At 31.0% G+C, this 18,757-nt stretch overlaps 2 protein-coding genes across 2 annotated transcripts; both read left to right on the top strand.

Moving 5' to 3' along the window:
- The first annotated feature begins 5,294 nt into the window (after positions 1–5,294).
- LOC125844456 (zinc finger protein 4-like) lies at positions 5,295–8,185 on the top strand. Its single transcript, XM_049523770.1, has 2 exons — positions 5,295–5,522; positions 6,998–8,185. Exon 2 carries the CDS (start codon positions 7,067–7,069, stop codon positions 7,808–7,810), a length of 744 nt encoding a protein of 247 aa, XP_049379727.1. The 5' UTR covers positions 5,295–5,522; positions 6,998–7,066; the 3' UTR covers positions 7,811–8,185.
- A 6,007-nt stretch (positions 8,186–14,192) lies between these two features.
- LOC125843651 (cold-responsive protein kinase 1-like) lies at positions 14,193–18,125 on the top strand. The gene is made up of 8 exons (XM_049522807.1): positions 14,193–14,557; positions 15,320–15,717; positions 16,063–16,188; positions 16,283–16,410; positions 16,518–16,728; positions 16,818–17,049; positions 17,137–17,287; positions 17,595–18,125. Exons 1-8 carry the CDS (start codon positions 14,193–14,195, stop codon positions 17,907–17,909), a joined length of 1,926 nt encoding a protein of 641 aa, XP_049378764.1. The 3' UTR covers positions 17,910–18,125.
- The last annotated feature ends 632 nt before the right edge of the window (positions 18,126–18,757 follow it).

Here is an 18,757-nt window from a genome sequence, read left to right as displayed (position 1 = left end):
TCTATTTAATTATTATTTATTACTTTTTTCGACAACATAATTGTGATTTATATGTACAAGTTGCTAAATGCTATTAATATCACATGGATAAAAAATAAGGTGTACTCGATATTTATACCAATCTAATGAATACACAAAACATATTTTTCTATATTTTGTTATCATAAGAAAAATAGTAATTCAAAATTCATATCCCTATTTAAATTGAAATAATCGAATGGAAATAGGACACTTTAATTTGAATTTGAATTCATGTTGATATCAAAAAAAAAAAAAAAACATTGGCATTTATTTTTGAAATTTCTATTTCAAAATAATTTTCAAACTTGAAGTTTTATGGTGATGACACTTATCATTACAAATTGTTTTGCATCTGCTATTCTATTTAGATAGATACTCCTTTCATTCAAATTATGTGGATGTGTTCGGATTTCGAAAAAAATGAGTTTTTTAATTGTGATTTTTTTTCGTATGCCTTTTAAATACTCTAAGTTGTTAATTGTTGCATCTTGTAATATTTTTATGTGGTTTTCAGATACATAAATTATATTTCAAAAAATTAAAGATCTTGTGTTCAAATTCACGGTCAAAATAAAACATTTGACTCTCAGATGTTCAAATTATGATACATAAATTGGGACAAAGAGAGAAGTTATCTAATACACGTTGTTACCTTATTTTTTCACTTAATAAAGATAAATTATGAATTTATTTTCACTTAAATAATGTTTAAGTTTGTAGAAAAAATGAAAAAGTAAAAAATCTTTAATAAAAAAAGAATGAAAGAAAGACTCTATTATACTTTTAACAATAAATATTTTGGATCTTTGAATAAAACTATTCAAACTTTTATATATATTAGTAAAATATATTAAATTGCTTATAACAATATTCAAGATAATATATCGCAAGCACACGATTAAATAAATAAAAAAAACTAATCTCCACCAATACACTGCCCATAAAGATCTCAATTGTGTCACCTTGACAAATATGGCATTCTTCGATTAGAATTTTCTTAGTACTATGTAGTATATTTAGACAAAATTATTAATTTCTTTGGTCCGTTTTAGTTATTCACGGACGATTCTGAAGAAGTTGTTGTTGTCGGTGGGAATGCAATGGTACCAGACCTGATACTAACATCAATTTCTGAATTATCTGAAAATCCATAATCTTGAAGGCGGTAATGATCAATCAATTCGAGTCCATTCACACACAGTATTAATTTACTCACTTGTATGCCTTTCATTTCGTGGATTCTCTCTTTTACCCTTCGAAGGCTAACCGTAACGTCCGCCTTTAACATGATAACTGATTTGGTCGACGTCGGCATTTTGAGAAGGAGTTTGATTTTTTGATGGTCCAACTTAACCACAACATTCTTATTCGGTTCGAAATCTGTGATGAGTTGAATGTGAGATCGGTCAAGGATATCAGAGTAATGAACATTTAGATCATCAGCTAAAACGTTACCTTTGAAGATTAGAGTTTGTTTTGGTATTGGAATACCTTGATATTTTTGTATCTTCTCTTTTACCTCTAAAATAGTGTCAAAATAGCCAACTTCAATTGCAAATGAACATCCTTTTGTTGGATAAAAAAACAAATCCATTTGACTTCGATATCACGAATAATAATATCTAAATTATCAAATTAGTTTGTCGTCGAGAACTGAATTGTATAAAGATTTTTAGTTTGAATTTAGTTAAAACAGAACATTCAAGGTTAAATTTATAAGAAAAAAAATGGTGAATGAATATTAAAGAAGATTAGATTTTGGTACTAAATATTTGATATTTTATGGATAGTCATTTATTTATTTTTTCCACATTCTGTAAATGTTTTTTTCTATTATTTTTTTTGGTCAAAATATTAAGATCTGTTTTTAGTCTTCTATTTAATGTCTTTACTTTTTTTATTAGATAATTTTGATTCACCATTTTAAGAATATCATTTGTTCATAATTAATAATTAGCATATAAATGGACACTGATATCACTAAATTATAGTTAATTAATATATGATTTTACCTTAATCCATCATTTAATTAGCATAAGTATTTTCTTATAGGATCATATCCATTGACTTGTGGTATTTATAGAAAAATGATTAAAATTTCATTCTTATAATGTAGAAGTTTAATTGTATGACATGATTAATTTTCTATATTTGATCCGCTGTACTTTTTTTTGATTTTTCATTTGGTGTCTGATAAGTTCATTAAAGTTTGACTAATTCAGATTCACGCCAAGTAGGACCATTCGGGAGCCTGCCAAAGATTTCTTGACTCTGTTTTATTTCAATACAATTAATATTTTTCTTTCTTAGAGCAATAAAATTAGGAGTTTTTAGACTAGACATCCTTTAAATTAAATCTCATATTTATCCCTTCACCAACATACAAATCGTTATTATACTAAAAATGTTCTTGACAAATTTATGAATTTGTTAGAGCCACACATATATTTCTTTAATAGTTCATTACTAATAACAAGTTTTTATCAAACAAAAAAAAAAGAATAACCCAGAGTTACTGCTCAAATAATTGTTGAGGGTTATATGTAGCAACTCTTTAAATGTGTGTGGGTGCTATTTAATTATAGATCATGAAAATAATTAGAGGTCTCAGATTTATTCAGACTCTAATATAATTAGATACGGAGCATTGGACATCAAGTGTGAAATAAAAATAAAAAGAAGATCAAGATTAATAATATATATGTTGTCTCTTAATTATCATAAATTATAATCTTGATCATTGTGTTTTATGACCAAGCATATTTAGTTTTCAAATAATTAAAGTATATATTTTTTACCTCATTATATAGTTGACAACTCAAAAAACAAATGAATAAAAAATTAACACATATTTTTCAATCCACCTTTTAGGGATCCATCTAGTTCTTCTTATATGAAGCATATATACTTACTAGTTTTGACCCCAAATATTATATTTTGCCACATAAACTTTAAGTTTAATCAGACTTCATTACTGTTATAAATATCAAATATCAACTGAAAAACAAAAGAAAAGCACTTGCTAAGAATTAGTCCCAAGTTATTTTATTTTATTTTTAAAACATGTCATTTGTTCAGCGTCTTTTTTTTTCAGCTAGCATCGAATAATATCCATTTTGAAATCTGATTAATTTGGATTTGAATTCAGAAAAGTTTCATTTTGGAGGAAAATTGCTCTTTATCACATGTAATTTCATTTTCACAACTCAAATACTAGACTTATAATTAAGAATAAAACAGTACTCATAACTTTATTGCAAAATTTGGTGGTCCATATATTTGTTAATAGTTCATTAACCTAAAGTGTGATAGTAAAAGCAAAGCATGTGAGTATACAAAAAGCAAGCACTACCAAAACTTAGTGGAAGAATGTATACCTAATTACTATTTTAATCAAATAAATTAATTAGCTTTGCCTTACAATAACTTATCTTCATCAAAGCAAAACCTGTAATTAACTTAGTATTATAAGTTTTGGATTAGTACCATCTATTTAAAAATTAATAGAATAAAGAAAATACACTAATTAAGTTTAGTGGATGTGCTTTTCTAGGTGGTGGGCAACAAATGAGTGAGTACAAAAATTAATAAATCTTAATTTTTTAGCTTTTAATTTTAATATATTTTTTATTTTCTTTATTATTCGTTTATTTAATCTCACGAGAAGCCTCAACAAGATATTTTTCTATTCGACTACCTCGAGCCGCGTGCCAAGCGGCTGGGCAACTTGAAGATGTCGGTAATTTTTGGGATTAAGGCTTAAACTCTTGTGTTTAATCTGTTAATTAGTAGTGTTGGGTGTTAGGGTGTCACGTGTAAGTCTTGTGATGGACTTGGGGGACAAATAAATAAATAAAAATATATAAAAAATATTTTTTTCACATTAATTTAGAATTTTAAAAATTAACCTAGGATGTGGGGTTTAAGGATAGGCTAAATATTAAAAATGTTCTTGGGAACATTAAATCATGGAGATTGGTGATTAGTTAATTTGGACTGATTTATATCTTGCTAAATGATATTTGATTTTTTTAAAGATCAAATACTAATACGAGAAAGTTTAACATTATCCTTCGTTCGAGAAGTATGTTAGTTCAAGACGAATAACTTAGAGTAGAAGAATCAATGGATCTATTTATAAATTTTCACTTGTATTTTTTATTGATAAATCAACTTTCTATATATTTGTTTGTGATTGCAATTGTTTAATCTTCATACTCTCAATTCATTCTAAGCACTTATCAGCTTCAACACTTTTATCTAACAAATAACTGTTTATTATAAAATTAATTTTAAAGTTTAAAAGTATTTTTCAATACTTAATGCTTAGTAGTATACTTTCGCTAGTCCCTTTTATATGATACTCTTTTTTTCTATAGTCAATTTCATTTTATATGATACTCTTATAATTTGTTATTACGTTAAATTAAAGATAACTACGTATAACTGTCTCGATTAAATGAATGATTATATATACAATATGTTATGGTAATTAGAGACATAGGGGACATGATGAAGACTAGTAACCTTATATTTAGTTACATCTCTTTTTTTGTGAAACATTTAAAAGTGGGCATAGATTGAGAGAGAAAAGTGGAAGACATATTTTCTTTTTTGGCAGATTGAGAATCTTTTGTGGGACTAACAACATAAATGACTTGTACCATAATAACTCTCATAAATTGTTTTGCTTAATTCAAACATAGAATAATTCCCACATTTGTATTTGTGGACAATATAAAAGAAATTTTACACTACCAGATCACCTTAAGTCAAATAATTATATAGCAAGGGGATATATGAAAGTTCAGTACACTCCAAAAAACTTCACCTATGTGATCGATCTTCTTATCGACATGTCTTCTTTCTTTTGGTGAAATATATCAATATTCAAGCTCTAGTCCAGTCTTCTTGTGTGTTATAAATCTTTTACATGTGTTGGTTGAGATCATTAATCGAAAATTCACTAATAATGACTTAATCAGGTTTAATTCTAGAGATCGAGCTGCATTTCTACATTCCATCTTGTCTAACCCTCTAGGCTCTAAGACTCTAACCATGTACAAGTAAAATACATAAAAAGTGGAAATAATTATGAAAAACATATTTATTTTATACTGTCAGCGTATATTAATGTAAATCCTTTCTTGAAACATATCAAAAAAAAAAATGTTAACAAACATACAATCAGAGTAATGTCATGCATGTTTCATATACTATAACCAAATGCATGTTGTGTACTTTTTTTTTAATATTATTCTTTATTAAACGCCAATACCCACTATAACCATCTTTTTCTCTGACTCTCTAATGTCCCACCATTCTCTTTGGCTTTTCCCATAATTTAAATTATTTTAAACATTAAAAAAAAAATGATACCTACAACTCCACTCTTCAATTCCTCAAAGTTCCTTTTTTTCATGTATACTTTGAAATGTCCCATTAGAAATTAAACATCACCATATTTTGTCCTACAGCAAGTCAACAGCAAGAAGAAGCTGGTTAGTTTGATTAATTTCTTGTGTTGTTTGTCTAGTTTTTGTCTATGTTGTTCGGATTCTTCAAAAACACCTGATGGATACGTGTTAGATTCTTCGTAGTCCATTTTTGAAAGATCTGACACGGGTGCAACAACAGTTTTGGAGAGTTGGAGAGTCTGAGCAATATAGGTGTTTTTGTGGCTTAGATTTTAATATACTATTGCTTTGTGTTGATTACCTTATGTCTTCTTCATTAATCTTTTGTTTGAAATCTTGAAAATAAATGGTTTCCTCTTGTTTGGAGGTTAATTAAGTTCATAAAGAAAAAGAAGTTATCATTCTATTTGCAATTTTCTTGCAGCTGAAAATCTAGAAGAATTGAATGTGTTTTGTTTATTTCAAGTTATAGACTATGTTGCTCGGACTCTCTGAAAATGTTGTTGTACCCGTGTCGGATCCTCCAAGAATATACTATTTTTGGAGTATCCAACACATACCTGTCGATATTTTTGAAGAGTCTGAGCAACATAGGTTATATATCTCTTTGTGGAATAAAGATCTAATATAAACAAGAGTGTGCTTTGCTGTAAATCTTTCTTCAATCAACTTGCTATAGTTTTGTTAATTTTCTTGAATTTATTTATAACAAGTTATCTTGGGCAAAGACAAGTACTTTAAGTGGAGCAATGTGGATAGTGATGATTCATATAACTAAATTACTTAGAATTTAGGTATAGTAGTAGTAGTTGTTGTTGTATAGAATTAATAACTCATATTCATGAGTCAGCATACTTAGTTTATAAAGTTTTGGATAGTAGAAAAAAACCTAGCGCTCTCACTAAGTTAGTTGAAGGTGGAGCCAGGATTTGAACGTTATGGGTTCTAGGATAGTGACATCAGGTGTTAGTTAATAGTTATTGAGTTCTGAATTTTATTTGTGTACATATTTAGTAAATTTCATTATCCTAATACATAATTTGGAGTTTGGACTAAAACTACTTTGTTTGCCCGGACCTGTAGCTGAACTTCTAGCTCCGCCTCAAATCTCCGGCTCTCAATGACTATATTAGCTAAATTATGGTGTTGTTAGTCCTTTGAGAAGTGTTCCAAAATGGTAGATGTTGGTGTTAAGTCTCACTTATATGTGTGGTTCCCTTTGATAGTGTGAGATTTACTTCTAAATGTACATGAAACATATTAAAATTTCTATATATTGATAAAAGAGAGCTTCCCGGTGCATGAAGCATCCCGCATTCATGCATGATTCAGGGTGAAAGGCCACACCACGAGGGGTGTTACGTAGGTGGCCTACCCTGAACCAAGCATCAGTGACTGATTCCATAGATCAATCCGTTGTTGATAATGGACTAAAAAATTATAGAATTCGCGAGGTTCAAACTGTACTCGAAACTTGATTCTTGAATTTGTTTCATCAGCATGTTGTTTACTTAAGAGTATATGTTTACTAAACCAACCCTTTTTGTTGTTATATGCAGGACAATGTTAGTAATTTGCTTCAATTGATCACTAGATAGTGTTAATAAGTTGTTGATATTTAACCAAAGATGCAAACACCAAGATTCAATCTTGAAGTTGAGGCCTTGTTTGAAGATGATTCAGATATTACTAGCCAAGTAGCGTCTAACATATGCGTGGGTGAAACGTTCACGGACCCTTCCAAGAACAGAGTTATAGATTTCACACAGTTAAGTTCAGAACATGTGTCACTTGACTTGTCTCTCAGCCAGGACTCGATAGGCGGTTTTTCAGTATCCAGCACAAGTGAAAGCAGCAATGAACTTGCAACTACACAAACATCGGTATCAGGACCGGGATTTCAACGAGTTTTTAGTTGCAATTTCTGCCAGAGGAAGTTCTATAGTTCACAGGCACTTGGTGGACATCAGAATGCACATAAAAGAGAACGAACACTAGCTAAACGTGCTATGAGAATGGGCGTTTTCTCTGAAAGGTACGCTAACTTGGCGTCTTTACCTTTACATGGATCTACAATAAGGTCTTTAGGGATCAAAGCACATGCTTCACTACACCAGATGTCTGCACCAGCAATTAGGCCACTCAATTTTAAAAGCGCGAGATTTGAGTATGGTAATCGCCAGAGTCCACCTCTGTACATGGAAAATGATGATGCTGATCAATTAGTACTATGGCCTGGCAGTTTCCGTCAAGTGACGAATCCTGGTACCTCTCATACTAATTTTTCTCTTGATGGATGTTCAAATGTGACATTGACTCCATACGTCGAAAAAGATGAACCAATTGCACCAGATCTCACTCTGAGGCTTTGAGATATTTGACAGCAAATAGCCAAACATCACTTAGCTTTCTTGTTTCTATTTGTATAGTGAGATATATTGTTCTATGTGTGGATACTATGCACAATGACTGCTCATGCCCTATGGTGCTCAGACTCTTCAAAACATGTTGTCTGGTGCTTGACGGATCCTTCAAAAGTAGTTTATATTTTGAGGATCCGATACTGGTGCTGCAACATTTTTGGAAAGTCTGAACAACATAACTCAGGCCAGTGTGATTCGAACACTACATGATTGTTTTACAATTTGAATGTATTAGTAATGACTTGTAACGGTTATCATACTTCGTATTTTCTCCTTATATGACTGCATTACTTTTTTAAGTAACGATGACTATAAGTTATAACTCTGTGTGTGTGTTAATGTCTAGACAAGTTCGAGTTACTTTCAACTATGTGTTTATTCAGATGAAGTCAGCCTCAGAGCACATATAACATTGAGTTATGAACTTTTTCTTTTCGTTATTATTGCTTTCATTGGTCATTGTCTCGTAAACAGTTAAAGGGGTATGGATTGAGACTTCAATGTAGGTCCTGCCTTGTGACTTGTGAGGTTTGAGGCCAACACTAGGCTCTATTTATGCCTGGTGTGTGTGTAAAATACATTGTTGTACTTTGAACATCTTGTGAATATATGTTACATGTTGTACTCCGTCTGTATGAGCATGCTCACATGGTCGGTTCCATACCTGAATAAAGGATGAGGATTGTGGTAGGTTAACATATAACCTAAACTAGTAAATTTATGATGAATCCTCATAATACATTGTTGTTGTTGTACAACTTATGAAAATGGAAGTACAACAAAAACTTCCAATTGTGAAAATCCTAGGAAGGTTCTTGTACTAGTTAGGAACTTTCTATTATCAGCTATATTGCTCGGACTCTCTAAAAATGTTGTCTCAGATCCTTTAAAAATGCCCTACTTTTGGAGAATTTGAGACACACATGACAACACTTTTGAAGAATTCGATAAACATAGATAATCAGAGGCAGTGTAACTACAAAGTTAAAGATTCCTAGACAAGTTCTTTCGCGGGACCGGAGAAGGGTCTGGCCAGGTTTATCTGAACTCAATGCTTCTTACTCAAAGTTGGTGCCATCAATTTGACTTTGAAAAAAAATTGACCTGTTAATGATGACTGTTACAACTAATTCCAAATTGGACTGCTTTTTGGGCTTTTTCTAACTGTATACTCATTTCCCAAATTTGGTCAATTGTATACTTTTAGAGTTTGATTCTACTGTTGTACCTGTTGACTTATTATATATATACTACCATATTTTGCAAAAAAAGAAGAAGATTTTATATTAATTTTTATTTATTACAAATTTTAGCTAGTATGTAATTATAATATATAGTTACTGTATAATTTGTATACACACTGTATACTAAACAATTTTTTTAGCAAAACAATGGTACTAATAGTTCCCTTTTGGAAGTATCACATAAAACCTTTCGTGAGTAAGGTTAATTAAGGATTGAAAAAAAAATTATTGTCAAAAAACCATTTCTCACCCATCCCAACCTACCTTATGTATTCGAGGAAGAGGTCGGAATTGAAAAAAAAAAAACAGATTCCACATATATGAGACATGCAGATAGGACGAGTGGAGTAGTTTCTTGAATAGCAAACTCGATCTTAGCTATAATCGTCTTTTTTATTAAAAAAAAAAATACATTGCAAAGAAAAAATGCGATCATAGAGTTTGAATTTCAATATTTCTACAATATAATACAAAGAAACTTTAATTTGGCACAATAAAAAAGATACAACTATCTTATAACCTAATGAATAATGATGTAACATTTGGGCAATCATAACAATGACAGGCCAAATGGTCCAATTTTTTTTGAAACTAATTAAGGAATCAAAGAACATGACCTCTTTGTCTAATTTGAATATGACATATTATAAGGACATGATTTAATTAATTATTTAGAACTTTATAGATTACAGGATATTCAATATAATCCCACAAGTACGATTAGAGGAGAATAAAGTATATGCAGATCTAACCCTTATCTTATGGTGATCGATAGACAGGTAGTTTTCGAGAGATAGATTGTATCGAGACTATCATTACGTGATTCAAATATATCATATAAAATATATATTTGGAAATATCATTTTTTAAAATTATTTTTTGATTTTTAGATTAAAGTTTTGAAGAAAGTTTAAAAAATTGAGTTGGCTATGTTAAGACCAAAACAGCCGCCTCCATTAAAATATCTTCTAGCAAAAGTCCCTCCCCCCAGGTGATTCATTTTTCTTTATTTTTTCTTTCCAATTGAATAATAATAATATTAATAAAAAACCACTTAATATATTGTACACGAACTTAAAAGAATATTGTGTAGTGGGATGAACGTGAATCCTCCCTTAATATTTCGAATTCAAGTGTTGAGAATAAAAAAAAATCGATAAAAAACACTTTTTATTAACTGAGTTTGAATTTGAACTAATTTTCGGAATATAAAATATAGATTATCATAATTGAGATGGCCAGGTATTAAAAATTATAAATTATCAAGGAAATAATATGTATGTGCTAGTTAAATATTCATGTTCATACCTATTTTTTGGAAATAAATAATGGTATACCTACTTTTATGTCACGTCTACTTTATTTATTTAATTAAATAAATAGACAGTTCATAAAACCTATGCCAGGTACAAAATTTTAAATATGATAACATATGCTTATTTTTTTATTTTTCGAAGCATTTCCTCGATTACTATACCTTTTTCATCTCAAAATCAAGGTGGTTTAGTCAATTATGAACCAAAATGTTCTTCGAAGAATATGTATATTTAACGAATATCTTAAATAATCAGTGAATTACAATTCTATTGTATAAGATATGAATATACCTCTTTCTCTTCAATTTGCAAAGATTCTTCTAAATAAAGTAAATATTTTAGTTGAGAAGATATTTTATAATTCTAAAATTTCTTATATTGACTATAGTCTATATACATAACTGAAATTTATTTAGTAAAACTTTCATCTTTTTCCTTCTTGGTATCCCATTTTTTTTAAACTTAAATAAAATGAACCAAAAAAATCTCTAAATGATTTTGTTGGTCGTCATTTTTTTGTAGGTCAACTAAATTATAACTTATATTCAATGTATTGGATGTATTAATTGATGTCACCATCGTGCCATGTGATAACTATGTTGTCTTCCCTAGTTTTCTGGTAAAAAGCAAATTTGTTTTATGTTTGTTAATTTATGTCTGATATTTATATTTGAGTGTGGTTAAATTTAAATCCATACTTTATAGAAATTATTTTTGGAGGCAGCATTTATAACATGCTTTTTTCCATTTTCAAATTTAAACTCGATATCGCTATTAAATGGAAGAAATCTCAATTTTTTCATTGTAATTCATAGTGGTAAAAAGCAAATTGCTAACTCCTTCCCTCTTTTCCATTCTCACGAAGAAATTTTTAAGTTATATTATACTAATCACGTGGATTTTTAAAAATATATATTAATAGTAAATATTACATATGATAATAGTTTTTTTTTTAGATTTATCATGTTATCAATTATTAATATTTATAAAACATTCACTTAGATATATAACTTTATTTATAAGTGACATAATTTGCTAATAGGTTACTTACTATTTTTATCATGTTATCGATTATTGTAATACTTATTAAAAAAATACTTGTAACTATATAAGTGATCTGAATATAAAAAATATATATTATTTACGGCATTAGCATATAGAATTTAGACTCCAAGAATTCATTACAGTCAAATTAGTCATGACAATCATCTTCTAAAACAAATATATATTATTATAATCATCAATGATCATTCACCGAAAAAAATGCAGTAATCTAGTTAGATGTCTATTTATGATTAATGCTAAGTATTATTTTAAGAGCAACTTTCACATATAGCAAACAAAAAAAATCATATTTATATGCTATAACAAAGTTTGCATAATTGTGCTCCATAGCAAACATATATATGCATAATTCGCTATACATATACAATTGAAAGCTATGTCTATTTCGCTATACATATATACAAAAAGAAGCAATTGTATAATTCGTTGGCTCCTCTTCAGATTTGTATAATTTCGTTGTCAGGTCATTTGTATAAATTGTTGTTAGCCTCTCGTTTGTATAAATCGTTGACAAAAATATTTGTATATCAAAAATCGCTCTCTCTTTCACTTTATACAAACATAAATTATACATTATATTTGTATAATATGTGTTTGTATAAAATGAGAAAGAGAGAAAGACAAAAGCGAACTGGGTAGGGGAATATTTGTATTGTATAATTATAAGTGTATAAGACGAATATATATGTATTTGCATGTGTATATACAATTTTATCTCGCTTTATACAAACAGAAACACAATTTATACAATTATGTTGTATAAAGCGAAAGAGGCGAGCACAGAGGGAACGAGCTAGAAAGGGAGAGTGGCGAGCGAGAATTTGGAGAGAGAGGCGACTGGCAAACGTTTGCTACGGGGCACAATTAAATCAAACAGTAGCTATTCTATTTATTTTAGATTATAAGTTTGTCATTCTGTACAATTATCCCTTATTTTTATTTTAATGATATATCAAAAATTTTAAACGATGATAAAAAATGTTCCAAAGTAGCAAATTTCAACAATTTTTTATAATAGTTATTTTTTTGATTTCATAAGATATAAAAATTTCCTTTTTCTTTAAAATCGGAGACTGTTCCAATTTCCTACTAAGAATTGATTCAAAGAAAAACATAGAGCTTGACCATGTCTCACTAGTCAAGATTCAAACTTTACAACAGTTTATGACTTGAACAATGTCAGTAGATAATACATAAACAACAAAGACGAGATTTTCATCAATATATACTCAAAATATAATTTTTTGATAAAGAATTTTCGATAAACCTCTTCCTGCCCCTCTAGTTCCGTCCCACCTCATAAATCTCACTAATTATTATTTTTATTTATCGTAGATTTGACATTTGAAGCCTACTTAAATCATTTGACAAACAAAAGTTATTAGAATTTTTTAATCAATTAAATCTTGAGCCTAGTCAAATATGGGAAGCTAAGTTTCCATTTACACAATATAAATTGGCTTTTGTTTTTAATTCTTTATCCAATAATCGGCAGCTATTTATTTCATTTTCACATCAAATTCTTTTTTGTAAATTGCCAATAGCATCCATAGAATATTAGGAAGCCTCCAAAAAAACCCAACAGAATATATATCTATCATATAACATATAGTATTATTAAAACAAAAAGTTTGAGGCAATGAGTGGTTATTATTGCATCAATGGTCACCTTAAGTTTGGGATAAGTTTATATTTGTCCCTATTATTATAGTAGTAGTGGTCCAAAGTTTGAGGCAATGAGGTGTTATCATTGCATCAATGGTCCCTTAAGTTTGGGATAAGTCAATCTTTGTCCCTATTTTAGTAGTAGTGGTCCAAAGTTTGGGGCAATAAGTGGTTATCATTATAAAGATTGAGCACTTTTGATCCAACTGACGAACCAATTGTCATGTGTTTATACATAACGACTACAAATAGAGTCTACTTCCATATTTTTATTTTCCCCAATCACGATTTATTTTGAGTACTGGTTGATCTTTTTAATAGTAATTCTCTTGTTTGAATTTTTCAATCTTTCTATCATTCGTGCAATGGGAAAAAAAAAAAATCTCTATCGGGATAAATTTTTACTCTAGTCTCCTGAAACTTTCGTTAGCTTCAAATTTCCATTACCCGCCTAGATGTTCTGTTAGATGGACTAAAAATGCTTAACATTTGCAAACTTAAAGAACCATATATGCTCAACATAAAACAATAGAGACTAAAATAGACCTACCCTCAAATTTCAGGGACCATTCTTGTTAAAAGCTCTTATCACATCCATAAAAATAAAACAGAAAATATTCTAATATTATCTTCTAGTTCATTTCCAACAGATAATCAAAACGTTGACCATAAATTAATGTTGTCATAATACTCCCTCCATCCTAATTTATGCGACACACTTACAATTTTGAGAGTAATAAAATTTATCATGGCCGAAATTTTTCATATATATTTTAAATATCATAAGTTGTTAATTATTGTAATTTATGATAATTTTTACTTAATTTTCAAATATAAATTAAAGTTTCTATATCTGAATTCACGGTTAAAGTTTACAAATTTAAATCTCGAACAGAGAGTTGGTACATATTGTTGACTATTTCTGCTGTGTATGCATGTATATATATATATATATATATATATATATATATATATAAACTAACCTTTCATCTTCAAACACCTAATCTTATTTCAATTCATTGTATCAAATAACTCTAAGACATGGCTAGCTATGTCTGGTGGTGGCGATTGATGGTAGTGATTATCGGTTCTGTATTAATGCAGAATCCGGTTTTTTCGCAGCCACAAACAAACTTGTTAGGCAGAGGATGCAGTCAATACAATGCAACAAATTTACCTGATTTCTTCAGAAGGCTTAATGCTAGTTTTGTTGATCTAAGGAATCAATTGTCTAATCAAGACAAGCGATTCGCCACGACACAACAGGCTGTTTATGCTATGATTGAATGCAGAAAGTATTTGTCAAGAGCTGATTGTGTGTCCTGTTATGATTCTGCTGTTTCTCTCATCAGAACTTGCTCTGGCGCGAATGGTGCTCGTGTTACTTATGATGGTTGCTTCCTCAGGTGAGTTTAATTCACCTGAAAACAAGTTGGAGTCGACTATATAAGTTTCTTTTTATAATATAGACTCAATTATGTTATGCTTTTGCCGGATCCTCCCAGAATGCACTACTTTTGAATCGTTGATATTTTTAAAGAGTCTGAACAACGTAAATTGAGAAGAGTTAGTGGTGTTTTTCTTCTCAGCTCAATTCTTTGAAATACTCATTTTGTGTTTTTTTTTTGTGTGGAGATTTATGTATTTGTTGAACTCGAATTTCGTTTGACTATGTCAATCCTATGAAGGAATACTTCTTCCATATACCAAGAAACAACATAGCGGGGAATAAGTTCCTTAAGGACAGTGAATACGCGATTAAAGCTCCCTTAAGTTTGGTCCAACATCTTATTCAGAAATCTTTATGCAATTGCTCTTAGTATTTTCACATCAGAGTTGTTAAGTCTTGCTTACTAGTTATATCATTTCTTCGAAGAATCATAAGTCGTTTTAATTCCAAGTAAACCATCTTGTTTGATGTGAGAGATCATGTTTATCCAGTTGTGGTAATCTTCGATTCAAAGAAGATCGTTAAAACTCAACACTGTGAAAAGTAGAACTTTACCATAAACCTATGTTGCTCGGATCCTTAAAATATATTGTCTAGTGTGTGTTGGATCCTTTAAAAGTTTTTAGAGGATTCAGCCTTTTTTGGAGGATCCGAGCAACATAGATGTAGACTACCTTCTAAATCATTAACTCGTTTCTATCGATGCCCCTTTTAAAAGGTATGAGAGCAACAACTTCTACCAAGATACTACACAACCAGGAAATGCTGAGATCTGTGGGAACCGAACATCTTCTCAACCGAATGCTTTAAGCCCCGTGGCACTACAACTCTTGAATGATCTTAGCACAGCAACTCCAAGAATTAGTGACTTCTTCGCAGCCACAAAGAGGGAAGCATCCGGTGTTACTGTCTACGGAGTAGCACAGTGTGCTGAAAGCATAACAGAAAGTGGTTGCCAAGATTGTTTGACAGTTGCATATAAGAACATAGAAGGGTGTTTACCTAAATATGCAGAAGGAAGGGCTGTTGATGCAGCATGTTTTATGAGGTTCTCGGATAGAGCCTTTTTTGCTGATAACTCGACAACTGATATCACACCATATCTTGGCGGAGGAGGTAGGAAATGAACCTCTCTTTTTCTCAACTCTTACAGGTTCACAGCCAAAGTACCCTGGTTTTTCGAGTTTCATACCTGAGCTATCACTAACTTTTTATCAAAATACACCTCAACTACCAACTGTTCCTTTTCCTACCTGAACGATGGTGATATTTCAGGTAGGAAAAGGGAATGATAGTTGAGGTGTGTTTTTGATAAATAGTTGGTGATAGTTCAAGAAGGAAACTCGCACACCAGATAGTTCAGCTATGAAACTCAAAAGATCGGGATACTTTAGACGTGTTTTTGACCATTCACTCTTCTTTTTAAGACAAACTTATAATTGGTGGCGTTGCTTTATGTAGGAGGTTCAAACAAGAAGAAAGCCGCCATTATAGGGGGTGTCGCTGGAGGTGTAGGACTTCTTTTGATTATATTGGCTGTTTTCCTATGGTATCGACTATCAAGAAAGCCAAAGACAGCTGAGAGAGGTCAAATTCGGATGATCATTTCTGTATCTTCTTTAGTTCTTTTTCGTCCTTTCGTTTATGTATATTGTTAACTGATATAGTAGTTCATATTCAGGTAATATACTGGGAGCAACTGAGTTAAGAGGCCCGGTAAGCTACAGCTTCAAGGACCTAAAAATTGCTACCAAAGATTTCAACGAAAGTAATAAACTTGGTGAAGGTGGTTTTGGTGATGTATACAAGGTATGTAACACGAAAACAGATGAAGATCCTAATTTTAGTCATATGGACTAGATTATCTTCGATTTTCGATGTTTTATTCATTTGGTGACTCTAATGTTATTGAACAGGGAACTTTGAAAAATGGAAATGTAGTAGCTGTTAAAAAACTAGCAATCATGTCAAGCAGAGCGAAAGCAGATTTTGAGACTGAAGTTCGTCTTATCAGTAATGTCCATCATCGCAATCTCATCCGTCTCTTGGGATGTTCTAACAAAGCATCAGACCTACTACTTGTTTACGAATACATGGCAAATGGAAGCCTCGAAAGATACTTATATGGTTGATATTTTTATCTATCCGGCTTACTATTTTCTCCGAGTCCAATCAATGAAAAGTCTAAACTCATTTTACCTCTCATGGTTTTGCAGGTGACAGACGAGGGATGCTCAACTGGAAGCAAAGATTCAATATAATCTTTGGCACAGCTCGTGGCCTTGCATACTTGCACGAGCAATTCCACGTCTGCATCATCCATCGAGATATAAAATCCAGCAACATTCTACTAGACGACGAATTCCAGCCAAAGATTGCTGATTTTGGGCTTGTAAGACTTTTACCTGAGGATCAAAGTCATGTTAGCACTAAGTTTGCTGGTACCTTGTAAGTCGAACTTCTCGAGTTTCCTGATATAAGTAAAGGCATTATGAAAAAAAGTGTGAAGGACTCAAAGTGATATAATTGACACAGGGGATATACTGCACCAGAATATGCAATTCATGGACATCTAACAGAGAAAGTTGACGTCTATAGCTTTGGTGTTGTCGTTCTTGAAATAATCAGTGGACGGAGGAGCAACGATATGCAAATCGAGCCTGTCACTGAATATCTCCTTGAACAGGTCTATTCTCATTTTCAAATATACCATCTTTCTTTGAGTAAATGATAAAACACATCTAAACTATCACCTTTTCGTGACTTTCTATTTACATATCTAAACTATCACCTTTTTGCAAGTTTTATACCTCAATATTGAGTTGGCCTACATGAGCCTGTTGGCGATTGGGAACAAATATTTGGTCAACTCAACATCGAGATGTGTTTTTCATACAAAAAGAGCGATAGTTTAGGTAGCTAAACAGATAGTTGAAGTATCCAACTTCTCTTTCCCCATTCTAAATGCATTTATCTGTGACATGGTGAAATAGGCATGGAAGCTTCACGAAACTGGAACACCTGTAAAACTGGTGGACGAGACATTAGACCCCAATGAATACAACGAACAAGAAGTGAAGAAAGTCATAGAGATCGCGTTAATGTGCACACAGTCACCAGCAAATCTTAGGCCAAGCATGTCTGAAGTTGTTGTCATGCTATTAAGCGATCGTAGCACAGAATCAAGAGCACCAAGCAGGCCTACTATCATTAGCATGGATAAGAGTAAAGCATTCGACGCATCCATGACTACAGGATCATCAGCGTCTACTGCAACCAACACTTTTAGTGATTTCACCGGCCGCTAGTATGTTGTAACAAACAACAACTACGCTTCTGTCCCAAACAAGTTGAGGTTTAGAGATTATGTTGGCCCCGTAATGGTTCTTATATACTCATGTTCACATAAAAAGTAAAAAGATGGAAGTACAAGAAAGAGTAGAACATTTATATAATTTTTTCCAAATTGCTCTTTGTAGCATTACTTGCAAAATATTAGTCTGTGTTTCAATTTATTTGTTTTACTTTCCTTTTCCGTTTATTACAAAAATAATTCTTTTTCCTTTTTTTTGGCATCTCTTTAGTTTCAACTTTCCGACTGATATGTTTAAACCATAAGATTAAATGACATTTTGGTACTTCATACATATCTTTAATCTAAGACAAATTCAAAAATCTCTTTTATCTTCTTAAACTATGTATCAAGTCAAAACTAGACAAATAAATTGAAAACAGATAACCGCATATTCCTAATCCGAAACGATCACAGTATCTAATTGTGAATTAGCGGATTTGCGATGTTCTCTCCTTTTTAGTCTATTCCCAAAGGAATGACACTTGTCTATATTGGAAACTCTTTGACTGACTTGTAGCTTTCCATTTTACTCAATGACATGCTCTTATATATAGCGATAGAAATGTCAATACTAAAATATTCATGATTAACTTTTTTTTTAAAATAAACATATATAATATAATTAAATTACATAAATGCACAACTTAAGATAATCTATAAAATTTCTTAACATTTTAAAAATTACAAAAATCTCCTCTTGAGATGATCCTTATCCCCTCTCGAGTACATCTCTATTCCCTCTCAAATACATCTCTATCCTCTCAGATATATCCCTATCCCTTTTCATACATCTCTCCCCTC

Source organism: Solanum stenotomum, chromosome 11, assembly GCF_019186545.1.
Source record: "Solanum stenotomum isolate F172 chromosome 11, ASM1918654v1, whole genome shotgun sequence".
Classification (NCBI taxonomy): domain Eukaryota; kingdom Viridiplantae; phylum Streptophyta; class Magnoliopsida; order Solanales; family Solanaceae; genus Solanum; species Solanum stenotomum.
Note: the sequence above shows the minus strand (reverse complement) of the source record. Positions and strands in the feature narration are given on the sequence as shown.